The 12,601-nt window shown below is 47.9% G+C and overlaps 1 protein-coding gene across 2 annotated transcripts in view; it reads left to right on the top strand.

Moving 5' to 3' along the window:
* The window catches only part of vaspb (vasodilator stimulated phosphoprotein b), an 87,835-nt gene that overhangs the window by 40,555 nt on the left and 34,679 nt on the right, over nt 1–12,601 (top strand). For both annotated transcript variants that reach the window (XM_060923547.1, XM_060923546.1), the window contains exon 5: nt 1,314–1,411. In XM_060923547.1, the coding sequence (XP_060779530.1) occupies nt 1,314–1,411 (98 nt within the window). The remainder of the gene's footprint in view (nt 1–1,313; nt 1,412–12,601) is intronic.

The following is a 12,601-nucleotide window of genomic DNA, read 5'->3' as shown; positions in this document are numbered from 1 at the left end:
ATGCCATGTAGTTGCTTAACATTTGAGCATCTCTTGTGCATGCATTAGCAACACTTGAATAGCTTTTGTTTATTTCAGTGAGGGGGGGTCAATCTGCACAAAGTGAACGGTTATGTTTGATCATATGACCATGTGTTTCAATCAATGTAGATAGCAAAGTTATTTACAAATGAAAAACATGAAATTAGTGATTTGTATAAGCATTCACAGTTAATGTTGTGAAACTCCTTAAATTAGATAAACAAACCGCATCATGAAGATTATTAAAACAAGTTCAGGGCAAAGGTATAGAAAAGTATCAGCCAGGGTGTTTTTTTTTTTTTTTGGGTTGGGAAGAGTCCCAAACTTGGAACATCCCAAAGAACACCATTAAATTCATTATTAAAAATGGAAGGAATATTCAACAGCCTTGACTCTGCCTAGAGGATGCTGTCTGTAGACAACTGTAGCTTGGACGCTCACTCCACAAAGCTGGATTTTATAGACGATCATCAATGGCTTTATTTGGTGGGGGGAGGCATCTATACCTCAGAGTTGGAGACTCTGCAAATGTGTGGGGGGGGGTTCTGCTGAGACCAAAAGGGTTTTTTTTTTTTGGCCTCCATTTCAGATAAACCCAACACTCCCCATCACACTGAGAACATCATCCCCAGTGTGAAGCATGGTGGTGGTACCATCATGTGGGGATGCCTTTCATAAACAGAGACTGAAAAACTGGCCAGAATTGAGGGCAAGAAGGATGGTACCAAATACAGGGCAGCCTTAGAAGAAAGCCCTAAATACACTGACGAACACTGAGGTGGTTCAAAGCCAAGACTCTGAATGTTAGAATGGCTCAGTCAAAGCCCAGTCCTGAATCCAGTTGAGGTACTATGGCGAGACTTGAAAATTGCTGTTCAGCAGCATTCAGCATCCAACATGACCAAGCCTAAGCAAAGAAGAATGGGTAGGAATATGAGGATCTATGTGGACAGAACTGGGATCTGTCTCCATCAGAAGATTTGCGGCTGTAACTGCAATCAGTAGTTTTTCTAACTGTTGACTCAAGGGAAATTAATATGCATGTAATCAACAAATGCCTTTTTTTTTTAATTAACCTTTGTCTTAAATTTTTGCACCTCCATTGCTTGTTTTACATATTTATGTAAATAAAATGTTAAAAATCCCAGTCAGGTCAGCTTCATTTGCAAATTGAAAATTATGCAGGAGTCACTCTGATTCAGTTTACTATGTCTGAACTCCTGAACATAATGTACATGAGAATGGTGCATTTGCGTATGTGTGTATTGTAATGCATGTTATTTCTTATGCAGATTGGAACAACAGAGACTGGAGCAGCAGGAGAGGGAGAGACAGGAAAGAGAGAAACAAGAAAGAGAGAGACAGGAGAGAGAGCGACAGGCTGCTTTAGGTCAGTGAAAATTTAACATTTTAATTTCCGTTGTGCTGAGTTTGTTCAGTTCGTTCTGGTTCAAGCTCCACTACTTTATATCCCCCTGGTCCTGGCACATAGGTTTTGATAAGTCATAATATTTAGCATTCTTTTTGTTTGGAGTAAGTGGAGTGGTGGCTACAGTTATCAACAGTCCATAATTATCGACACCTTTTCAGATTTACCAATAAAAAACACTTTTACAAAGGTTACAGCAGTTATTATTGGTTGGTTAATCAACCGGAAGACAACAAATTCAACAACGAACGATTAACAAAATGTGATCTATGAAAATACTTAGAAAGTGGGTAGAAAATGGAACAAAAAGGTTTTCTGACATAGGTTAAACGTCATCAGTTCATTTGTTTACAAACATTAGAATTACTTCATTTACGTAAGCACCGACATCAATATCTTTATGTAAAAGATATTTTGTACGAAATACAAGTCTTTGTAAAACACATGTTAAACAAGTGTTGCCAGGCAAAACAAACCTCGCCCAGTAGCACTTAGAATGAATATGAAGGAAGATATCGTGAAAAAATAGGTACCCTGTGGGTACATGTGGCTACTGCTTATAAATAAAATTGTTTTCTGATACCATGTCCATACAGTAAATATAGCGCATATATTAAATTTGTTTTTAACTCTGGGGCAGTAGCCTCAAAAATGAAGCGTAATCCAAAAATGAATAATTTAAACACAGAAGTAAAATATACCAAGTGTCTGTACTTTTATATTATTCTACTTTTACCTCTTACAATTTTTGAAACTGAAACCTCCGAACCGAGGCTGACATACACATGCTGTCACCATGACTGAAACTCTTATTTCCCGGAAAATGCCCAGCGCTAGAGCTCAGTGGAACGCACTTTCCCTCTGTAATGAGCATAAACGTCTGAAAGCAAATTCTTTAGTCTATTTATTTCGAATGGTGAACCAGATTGTATACACTCACCGGCCATTTTAATCAGAACACGTGTATGCACAGTGTGCTATTGTTACACTCCTACATTCTTGCAGCACGATGACACAGTGGCTAGCGCCTCTGTTGCCCCTTTTCCACCAAAGCAGTTCCAGGGCTGGGTCGGGGCCAGTGCTTAGTTTGGAACCGGGTTTTCTGTTTCCACTGACAAAGAACTGGCTCTGGGGCCAGGAAAACCGGTTCCAGGCTACCACCAACTCTCTGCTGGGCCAGAGGAAAGAACCGCTTACGTCAGCGGGGGGGGGCGGAGTTGTTAAGACCAACAACAATAACAAGACCGCGAAAGATCGCCATTTTTAAGCGACGAGAAGCAGCAGCTGTACAAACGCGAAGTCATTTATTATTATTATTGTTGCTGCTGCTGCTTCTTCCGTGTTGTTTTTGCTTTGATATTTGCGCCAAGGTTTATGCAAACGTAGCGACGTAACTGACGTATACAACGACGTAACTGACGTGTACAGCGACGTAATGATATGGCTTCCCTTAGCACTGCGAGCTATGGAAAAGCAAACTGGTTCTCAGCTGGCTCGCAAGTTGAACGAGTTGTGAACCAGCACTGGTCCTGAACTGATTTGGTGGAAAAGGGGTATATATGAGGCAGTAGCCACAACAAAAACGATTTTGACTGTTTTGGTGACCTTGACTGAATGACCCTCAAAATGTTGGAGGTTCTATCTGAGGCCAATGCCCATCTATCCTAAAAGTTTCATGAAGATTGATCCAGCCGTTTTCCCGTAAAATCGTTAACAAAGAAACCTGACCGAAAACAATACCTCGCCCCCTGGTGGACTCCGTTCCAGGCAAGGTAATAAAAACTGTTTTGTTAAAGGGATCGTCTCGTCTTCTTCTGCTTATCCGGGACCGGGTCGCGGAGGCAGCAGTCTAAGCATGGAAGCCCAAACTTCCCTTTCCCCAGACACCTCGGCCAGCTCCTCGGGAAGAACACCGAGGCGTTCCCAGGCCAGCCGAGAGACATAGTCCCTCCAGCGTGTCCTGGGTCTTCCCCGGGGCCTCCTCCCGGGGGGACATGCCTGGAACACCTCCCCAGGGAGGCGTCCAGGAGGCATCCGAAAAAGATGCCCGAGCCACCTCAGCTGGTTCCTCTCGATGTGGAGGAGCAGCGGCTCTACTCCGAGCTCCTCCCGAGTGACTGTGCTTCTCACCCTAAGGGAGCGCCCAGCCACCCTGCGAAGGAAACTCATTTCAGCCGCTTGTATCCGCGATCTTGTTCTTTCGGTCATTACCCAAAGCTCATGACCATAGGTGAGAGTCGGAACGTAGATCGACCGGTAAATTGAGAGCTTCGCCTTTTGGCTCAGCTCCTTCTTCACCACGACGGACCGGTAAAGCGACTGCATCACTGCGGAGGCTGCACCGATCCGCCTGTTGATCTCACGCTCCATCCTTCCCTCACTCATGAACAAGATCCCGAGATACTTAAACTCCTCCACTTGAGGCAGGACTTCTCCACCAACCTGGAGAGTGCAAGCCACCCTTTTCCGGTCGAGAACCATGGCCTCGGACTTGGAGGTGCTGATTCTCATCCCAGCCGCTTCACACTCGACTGCAAACCGCCCCAGTGCATGCTGAAGGTCCTGGTTTGAAGAAGCCAACAGGACAACATCATCCTCAAAAAGCAGAGATGAAATCCTGTGGTTTCCAAACAGGATTCCTTCCGGCCCCTGGCTGCGCCTAGAAATTCTGTCCATAAAAATTATGAACAGAACCGGTGACAAAGGGCAGCCCTGCCAGAGTCCAACATGCACTGGGAACAGGTCTGACTTACTGCCGGCAATGCGAACCAGACTCCTGCTCCATTCGTACAGGAACCGGACAGCCCTTAGCAAAGAGCCCCGAACCCCATACTCCCGAAGCACCCCCCACAGAATACCACGGGGGACACGGTCGAATGCCTTCTCCAGATCCACAAAGCACATGTGGACTGGTTGGGCAAACTCCCATGAACCCTCGAGCACCCTATGAAGGGTATAGAGCTGGTCCAGTGTTCCGCGACCAGGACGAAAACCGCATTGTTCCTCCTGGATCCGAGGTTCGACTATTGGTCGAATTCTCCTCTCCGGTACCCTGGAGTAAACTTTCCCTGGGAGGCTGAGAAGTGTGATTCCCCTATAATTGGAGCACACTCTCCGGTCCCCTTTCTTAAAAGGAGGGACCACCACCCCAGTCTGCCACTCCAGAGGCACTGTCCCCGACCGCCACGCGATGTTGCAGAGGCGTGTCAACCAAGACAGCCCCACAACATCCAGAGACTTGATGTACTCAGGGCGGATCTCATCCACCCCCGGTGCCTTGCCACCGAGGAGCTTGCAGACCACCTCAGTGACTTCGGCTTGGGTAATGGACGAGTCCACCTCTGAGTCATCAGCCTCAGTCTCCTCAGTGGAAGACATGACGGTGGGATTGAGGAGATCCTCAAAGTATTCCTTCCACCGCCCGACAATGTCCCCAGTCGAGGTCAACAGCTCCCCACCCGCACTGTAAACAGTGTTGGCAGAGTACTGCTTCCCCCTCCTGAGGCGCCGGACGGTTTGCCAGAATTTCTTCGAGGCCGACCGATAGTCCTTCTCCATGGCCTCCCCGAACTCCTCCCAGTTCCGAGTTTTTGCCTCCGCAACTGCTGATACCCGTCGGCTGCCTCAGGAGTCCCGGAGGTCAACATGGCCCGATAGGACTCCTTCTTCAGCTTGACGGCATCCCTTACTTCTGGTGTCCACCACCGGGTTCGGGGATTGCCGCCACGACAGGCACCGGAGACCTTGCGGCCACAGCTCCGAACAGCTGCGTCCACAATGGAGGTAGAGAACATGGTCCACTCAGACTCAATGTCCCCCGCCTCCCTCGGAAGCTGGGAAAAGCTCTCCCGGAGGTGGGAGTTAAAGACCTCCCCAACAGAGTGCTCGGCCAGACGTTCCCAACAGACCCTCACCATACGTTTGGGCCTGCCAGGTCTGTCCAGCTTCCTCCTCCGCCAGCGGATCCAACTCACCACCAGGTGGTGATCAGTTGACAGCTCAGCCCCTCTCTTCACCCGAGTGTCCAAGACATAGGGCCGGAGAGCAGATGAAACGACTACAAAGTCCATCATCGACCTCCGACCTAAGGTGTCCTGGTGCCACGTGCACTTATGGACACCCCTATGCTCGAACATGGTGTTCGTTATGGACAAACCGTGACTAGCACAGAAGTCCAATAACAAAACACCACTCGGGTTCAGATCGGGGAGGCCGTTCCTCCCAACCACGCCCCTCTAGGTATCACTGTCGTCGCCCACGTGAGCATTGAAGTCCCCCAGTAGCACAATGGAGTCCCCAGTCTGAGCACCCCTCAGTACCTCTCCCAGGGACTCCAAGAAGGCCGGATACTCTATACTGCTATTTGGCCCGTAGGCACAAACAACAGCAAGAGCCCTCTCCCCAATCCGAAGGCGCAGAGAGGCGACCCTCTCGTTCACTGGGGTAAACTCCAACACATGCCGGCTGAGCTGGGGAGCTATAAGCAAGCCCACACCAGCCCGCCGCCGCTCACCACGGGCGACTCCAGAGAAGTGGAAAGTCCAGCCCCTCTCGAGGAGCTGGGTTCCAGAGCCCGAGCTGGGTTCCAGAGCCCAAGCTGTGCGTGGAGGTGAGCCCGACTATCTCTAGCCGGTACCTCTCAACCTCCCGCACAAGCTCAGGCTCTTTCCCCCCCAGCGAAGTGACATTCCATGTCCCAACAGCCAGCCGCTGTGTCCGGGGATCAGGTCGTCGAGGCCCCTGCCTTCGACTGCCACCCAATCCACACTGCACCAAACCCCTTGTTAAAGGGATAGTTCGGGATTTTTGACATGAATCTGTATGGCATCCCCATCAATAGTGTCGTGCAAACACACTGACTTACCCCTGACAGCATCCTGTGAGTCCAGTTCTTGTCCAGTTTTGGTCCAGACGAAAGTAGTCCGGCAAGTTTGTTGGGGTCACGAAAGTAAAACGTTTTTCGTCTCAAAACAGTATGTGTTCAAAAGAGTGATATATTTGCATCACAAAACCGTTGCCAAATAAAAAGTCAGACCTCGAAATCGCTTGGTACTATTTTCCCTCCCTTCTTATCACTGCGCGCTGCCGGCTTCATCCAGCTGCGGCTCCAGCTTCAAGGATAAGCTGGAGCCGCATAAGTAGGCGTCCCGGCGGGTGGTTTGTATTCGATTCGTTTATATCCCGACCTTGTCAGCTGTCAGATTTATGTTCATGGACCCGGTAAGCTGGTAAATAATATATATATATATATATATATATATATATATATATATATATATATATATATTTTTTTTTTTCTTTACCAAATTCTAACAGAAAACGAGAGCGCCCGAAAGGGAAAACCGAGCCGAGCTGCCTCACGGCTGTAATGCAAATTGCTTTCCTCCTCAGTATACAAGTGCGCTTCCATGGCAGGGAAAAAGAAACTACCACTGCTGCCTATGTAGTGCCCTATTTATACAAATAGGAGTCATTCAGGATTCAGCCATGTTTTTGCTCCGTGTCATGGCTGAATCCTGAATGACTCCTATTTGTATAAATAGGGCACTACATAGGCAGCAGTGGTAGTTTCTTTTTCCCCTGCCATGGAAGCATATATATATATATATATATATATATATATATATATATATATATATATATATATATATATATATCTATCTCACACACACACACACACGTGTGTATATATACATACACACACACATACATATATATATGTGTGTGTGTATGTATATATGTGTGTGTGTGTGTGTATATATGTATGTGTGTGTGTGTATATATGTATGTGTGTGTGTGTGTGTATATATATAAAAAATCTCCTTCTCACCCCCCGGGGGGGGGGGGGGGGGGGTGGTATCCATGTCATCCTCAAGCTCGGGTCCTCTACCAGAGGCCTGGGAGTTTGAGGGTTCTGCGCAGTATCTTCGATGTTCCTAGGACTGCGCTCTTCTGGACTGAGGCTTCAGATGTTGTTCCTGGGATTTGCTGGAGCCACTCTCCCAGTTTGGGGGTTACTGCCCCAAGTGCCCCCACTACCACGGGGACCACGCAACCCTTGACCTTCCACATCCGTTCCAGCTGCTCTTTCAACCCTTGATACTTCTCAAGTTTCTCATGTTCCTTCTTCCTGATGTTGGCGTCAGCTGGGATCGCCACATCTATCACCACCACCCTCTTCTGCTCTTTGTCCATCACCACTATGTCCGGTTGGTTAGCCAGGATCTGTTTGTCAGTCTGGAAGCTGAAGTCCCACAGAACCTTGGCCCTGTTGTTCTCAGCCACCTTCTGTGGTATGGCCCATTGGGACTTGGGTACTTCTATTCCATACTGGTTGCAGATGTTCCTGTATACTATCCCAGCCACTTGGTTGTGCCTCTCCATGTACGCTGATCCAGCTAGCATCTTACACCCTGCTACTATGTGCTGGACTGTTTCAGGGGCTTCTTTGCACAGTCTGCATCTTGGGTCTGATCTACTCTGGTAGATCCTGGCCTCTATGGCTCTTGTGCTTATGGCCTGTTCTTGTGCTGCCATGATTAGTGCCTCTGTGCTGTCTGTCAGTCCTGCATTATCCAGCCACTGGTAGGATTTCTTGATATCAGCCACTTCCTCTATCTGACGGTGGTACATACCATGTGGGGTTTGTCTCTCCAGGTTGTCTGTTCCTCCTCCTCCTCTGCACTCTCATCAGGGTTCTGCTGCCTGAGACATTCACTTAGCAGTTCATCCTTTGGGGCCATCTTTCTGATGTATTCTCGGATTTTCGATGTTTCATCCTGGACCGTGGTCTTGATGCTCACTAGCCCTCGGCCTCCCTCTTTCCACTTAGCGTATAGTCTCAGGGCGCTGGACTTGGGGTGGAACCCTCCATGCATGGTGAGGAGCTTTCTAGTCTTGATATCTGTGGCTTCTATCTCCTCCTTTGGCCAGTTTATGATGCCAGCGGGGTATCTGATGACTGGTAGTGCGTACATGTTGATGGCTCGGACCTTGTTCTTACCATTCAGCTGACTTTTCAGGACCTGCCTTACTCTCTGGAGGTATTTGGCTGTGGTTGACTTCCTTGTGGCTTCTTCATGGTTTCCATTAGCCTGTGGGATGCCAAGGTACTTGTAGCTGTCTTGGATATCACCTATGTTGCCCTCTGGTAGGTCAATCCCCTCAGTCCGGATCATCTTGCCTCTCTTTGAGACCATCCGGCCACACTTGTCCAATCCGAATGACATCCCTATGTCATCGCTGTAGATCCGGGTGGTGTGGATCAGCGAGTCTATTTCTCGCTCGTTCCTGGCATACAGCTTGATGTCATCCATGTAGAGCAGGTGGCTGATTGTTGCCCCACTACGGAATCGGTACCCGTAGCCGCTCTTCGTGATTATCCGACTGAGGGGGTTCAGGCCTATGCAGAACAGCAGTGGTGATAGCGCATCTCCTTGGTATATGCCGCACTTGATGTTGACTTGGGCAATGGGTTTTGAGTTGGCCTCTAGGGTTGTCTTCCACATTTCCATTGAGTTCTGTATGAAGGTCCTTAGGTTCCTGTTGATCTTATACAGTTCCAGACATTCCAGTATCCATGTGTGTGGCATTGAGTCGTAGGCTTTCTTGTAGTCAATCCAGGCAGTGCACAGGTTGGTCTGTCTCTTCTTACAGTCTCGGGCGACTGTTCTATCGACCAGTAGCTGGTGCTTGGCTCCTCTGGTGTTACTGCCAATCCCTTTCTGTGCCTTGCTCATGTATTGAGCCACATGCTTACTCATTTTTGCCGCAATGATGCCTGACAGGGCCTTCCATGTTGTGCAGAGACAGGTAATTGGCCGGTAGTTGGATGGGATGGGTCCCTTCTGGGGGTCCTTCATGATTAGGACTGTCCTGCCTTGGGTTAGCCATTCTGGGTGGGTTCCATCCCTCAGCAGCTGGTTCATCTGTGCTGCTAGGCGTTCATGGAGTGCAGTTAGCTTCTTCAGCCAGTACGTATGGATCATATCGGGGCCTGGTGCTGTCCAGCTCTTCATCTTTGACACTCTTTCTTGGATGTCTGCCATTGAGATGGTTACTGGTTCTTGTTCTGGGAGGTTGCTGTGGTCAGCTCTTAGGTCCACTAACCATTGGGCATCGGTGTTGTGTGATGCCGTTCTTTCCCATATGTCTTTCCAGTATTTTTCCACCTCAGCTCTTGGTGGGTCTGACCGGTTGTTGTTCCCCTGCCACTGAGAGTACACCTTGGCTGGTTCAGTGGAGAACAGCTTGTTTATTCTCCTGGCCTCTCCCTCCTTGGTGTATCTCTTCAACCGGGTGGCCAGAGCTGTTAGTCGCTGTTTGGCAGTTTCGAGTGCCTCTGGTATGGAGAGTGAGTTGTACTTCCTGGGTGCCCCTTTATTCACCATGTTCCCTTTCTGTAGTTCAGCTAGCTGGCTAACTTCTCTCCGTGCTGCCTTTATCTTGGCCTCTAATCGTCTCTTCCATGGTGGATACTGTTTGTTATGTCCCAAGCCCACCTTGTGTCCAAGCATCTCCATGATTACTGTTGCTGTACTGTGTATCAGCTTGTTGGTCTCAGTGATGGTTCTTGTGGAGATTGTCTTCAGAGCAGCATTCACATCTACTAGTAGATCTTCTGAAGGTACTTGGCAACTCAGCTTCGGTATTCGTCGGGGGCTCCAGGTTTCCAGTTGGGTCACGATCTTCCTTCTCAGGTCAGCAGCTCTTGTGTTGAGGCTGTTAGGTGTTGGGGCTTGGTACCCAATCTCTGGTTGTGGGGATGATGACATCTCCCCGCTGACCTGTCTTCCTGGCTCCCCCTTGCCGTAGCATCGTTGTTGTATTTCATTAATCTCTAGTTGTGATAGTAGATTTCGATTACGGATGTTGGAACACTGGGCTAATAGCTGTTTCTTTGTTAGCCTTGATTGTGGGTTTCGAAGTATCCAATGGTCCCACATTCGCTGCATGTATCCCCTCTCTCTGCTTGTATAGTAGCATTCCAGCAACTCCGTATTTTCTGTCCTCGTCCATCGAGGTCTTGTTCCAGTAGCCCATTTCTCATCAGTTTGCCCTGGTTCCCTAGCAACTGACGCAGACCTTGTTGACCCGGGCGACGTCTGAGCCGGTATGACTCTATCAGTTATGTCTTCACTCATTCCTGAGGTAGGCCGATATATCATGAGGGGTCTGGCCTAAGGACCCTTACTGGATGATGTTTTGCCCCGACCGGGATTCGAACCCCGATCTCCTGCGTCATAGTCAGTGAGCATTACCACTGTACTATCCAGCTCATATATATATATATATATATATATATATATATATATATATAAAAATAAAATTTATTTTTGGACAATCCCATTGATAGTAATTTGACAGTCATTAATCTGATAGGATGATGATGGTGTGGTGTAGTGCTGACAGCTTGGTGGTGGTGTTTCTTTTTTCCCCCCATACTCAATCATGGTGTGGGGTTTTTTTTTGTTGTTGTTGATTTGATACTCCAAGTAGTATAGCTGTCTGTTGGAAAACTGAAATAAAAAGCACAGTTAAATGAAGGCAGTGAGTAGTCTCTGTAGTTCTTTGCTCTGTGCATTCCAGCCTGTGAGCCCAGAGCAGAGTGGGAAGATAATGTACTTCAAGAATGTTAAATCTCCTGACCTCACTTGCTCACTCACTCTCGCACACTGCTGGTAATAACTACATTTTTCAACTTTTTTTCTTTCTCTATTTTTCATTTTCTGGTTGTTAAAAGTACACGGAGCATGATTTAGGATTAGATACACAAAGGCGGGCGGCACGGTGGTGTAGTGGTTAGCGCTGTCGCCTCACAGCAAGAAGGTCTGGGTTCGAGCCCCGTGGCCGGCGAGGGTCTTTCTGTGCGGAGTTTGCATGTTCTCCCCGTGTCTGCGTGGGTTTCCTCCGGGTGCTCCGGTTTCCCCCACAGTCCAAAGACATGCAGGTTAGGTTAACTGGTGACTCTAAATTGACCGTAGGTGTGAATGTGAGTGTGAATGGTTGTCTGTGTCTATGTGTCAGCCCTGTGATGACCTGGCGACTTGTCCAGGGTGTACCTCGCCTTTCGCCTGTAGTCAGCTGCGATAAGCTCCAGCTTGCCTGCGACCCTGTAGAACAGGATAAAGTGGCTAGAGATAATGAGATGAGATACACAAAGGCTACAAACAATTACTGCTGTCTGCCTCTGGTTTGTATGTAGCTGCCCCCCCCCCCCCCAATTAATTAATTAATTAATTAATTAGTTAGTTAATTTATTTTTGACAAATCTGTCTCTGACCATTTATTTTGTAAATTCCATCCAACACCTAAATGAACACTGAGTTCTAGGCTGTAGGGATGTTCTTCGAGTTGCATTTGGGCTGCTTATGTTAACCAGGCTTGGCACCAAAATACAATATATAGCAGAAGTGAGTACACCGGTGTTGCACACGTTTCTGGAGAGATGTTCTGCTCTTCTTCAGAGACAGTTTTTCCAGCTTCTCTTTGTTGGAGGGATTGTGTCTCTCAACCATTCTCTTTAAAAATACCCCAAAGGTGTTCTGTTGGATTCAAGTTAGGTGACATACTTGGCCAGGCCAGTGCCCCCGCTCCCCCACTGTAGAAACTCTTGCGTGAATTTGGCAGTGTGCTTTGGATTGTAATGCTTGAATAACCGTCATCTGCCAAGCTTTTGGAGACTGGGAATCATCTTGTCAGCCAGTATTTTGGTATATCCGAAGGCATTCATGGTGCCATCTATAAATGTCATCTCTCCAACACATGTTGCACTCTTGCAGCCCAAGATCATCTCCCTCCCACCTCCATGCTTCAGTGTGGGGATGATGCATTCACTTGCCCCTTTTCCACCAAAGCAGTTCCAGGGCTGGTTCGGGGCCAGTGCTTATTTTGGAACAGGGTTTTCTGTTTCCACTGACGAAGAACTGGCTCTGGGGCCAGAAAAACCGGTTCCAGGCTAGCACCAACTCTTTGCTGGGCCAGAGGAAAGAACCGCTTACATCAGCGGGGGGGCAGAGTTGTTAAGACCAACAACAATAGCAAGACCGTGAAAGGTCGCCATTTTTAAGCGACAAGAAGCAGCAGCTGTACAAACGCGATGTCATCCATTATTATTATTGTTGCTGCTGCTGCTTCTTCCGTGTTGTTTTT

This window comes from Neoarius graeffei, chromosome 6, assembly GCF_027579695.1.
Source record: "Neoarius graeffei isolate fNeoGra1 chromosome 6, fNeoGra1.pri, whole genome shotgun sequence".
In the NCBI taxonomy this organism is placed as follows: domain Eukaryota; kingdom Metazoa; phylum Chordata; class Actinopteri; order Siluriformes; family Ariidae; genus Neoarius; species Neoarius graeffei.
This window is presented reverse-complemented; position numbering and strand designations above follow the sequence as displayed.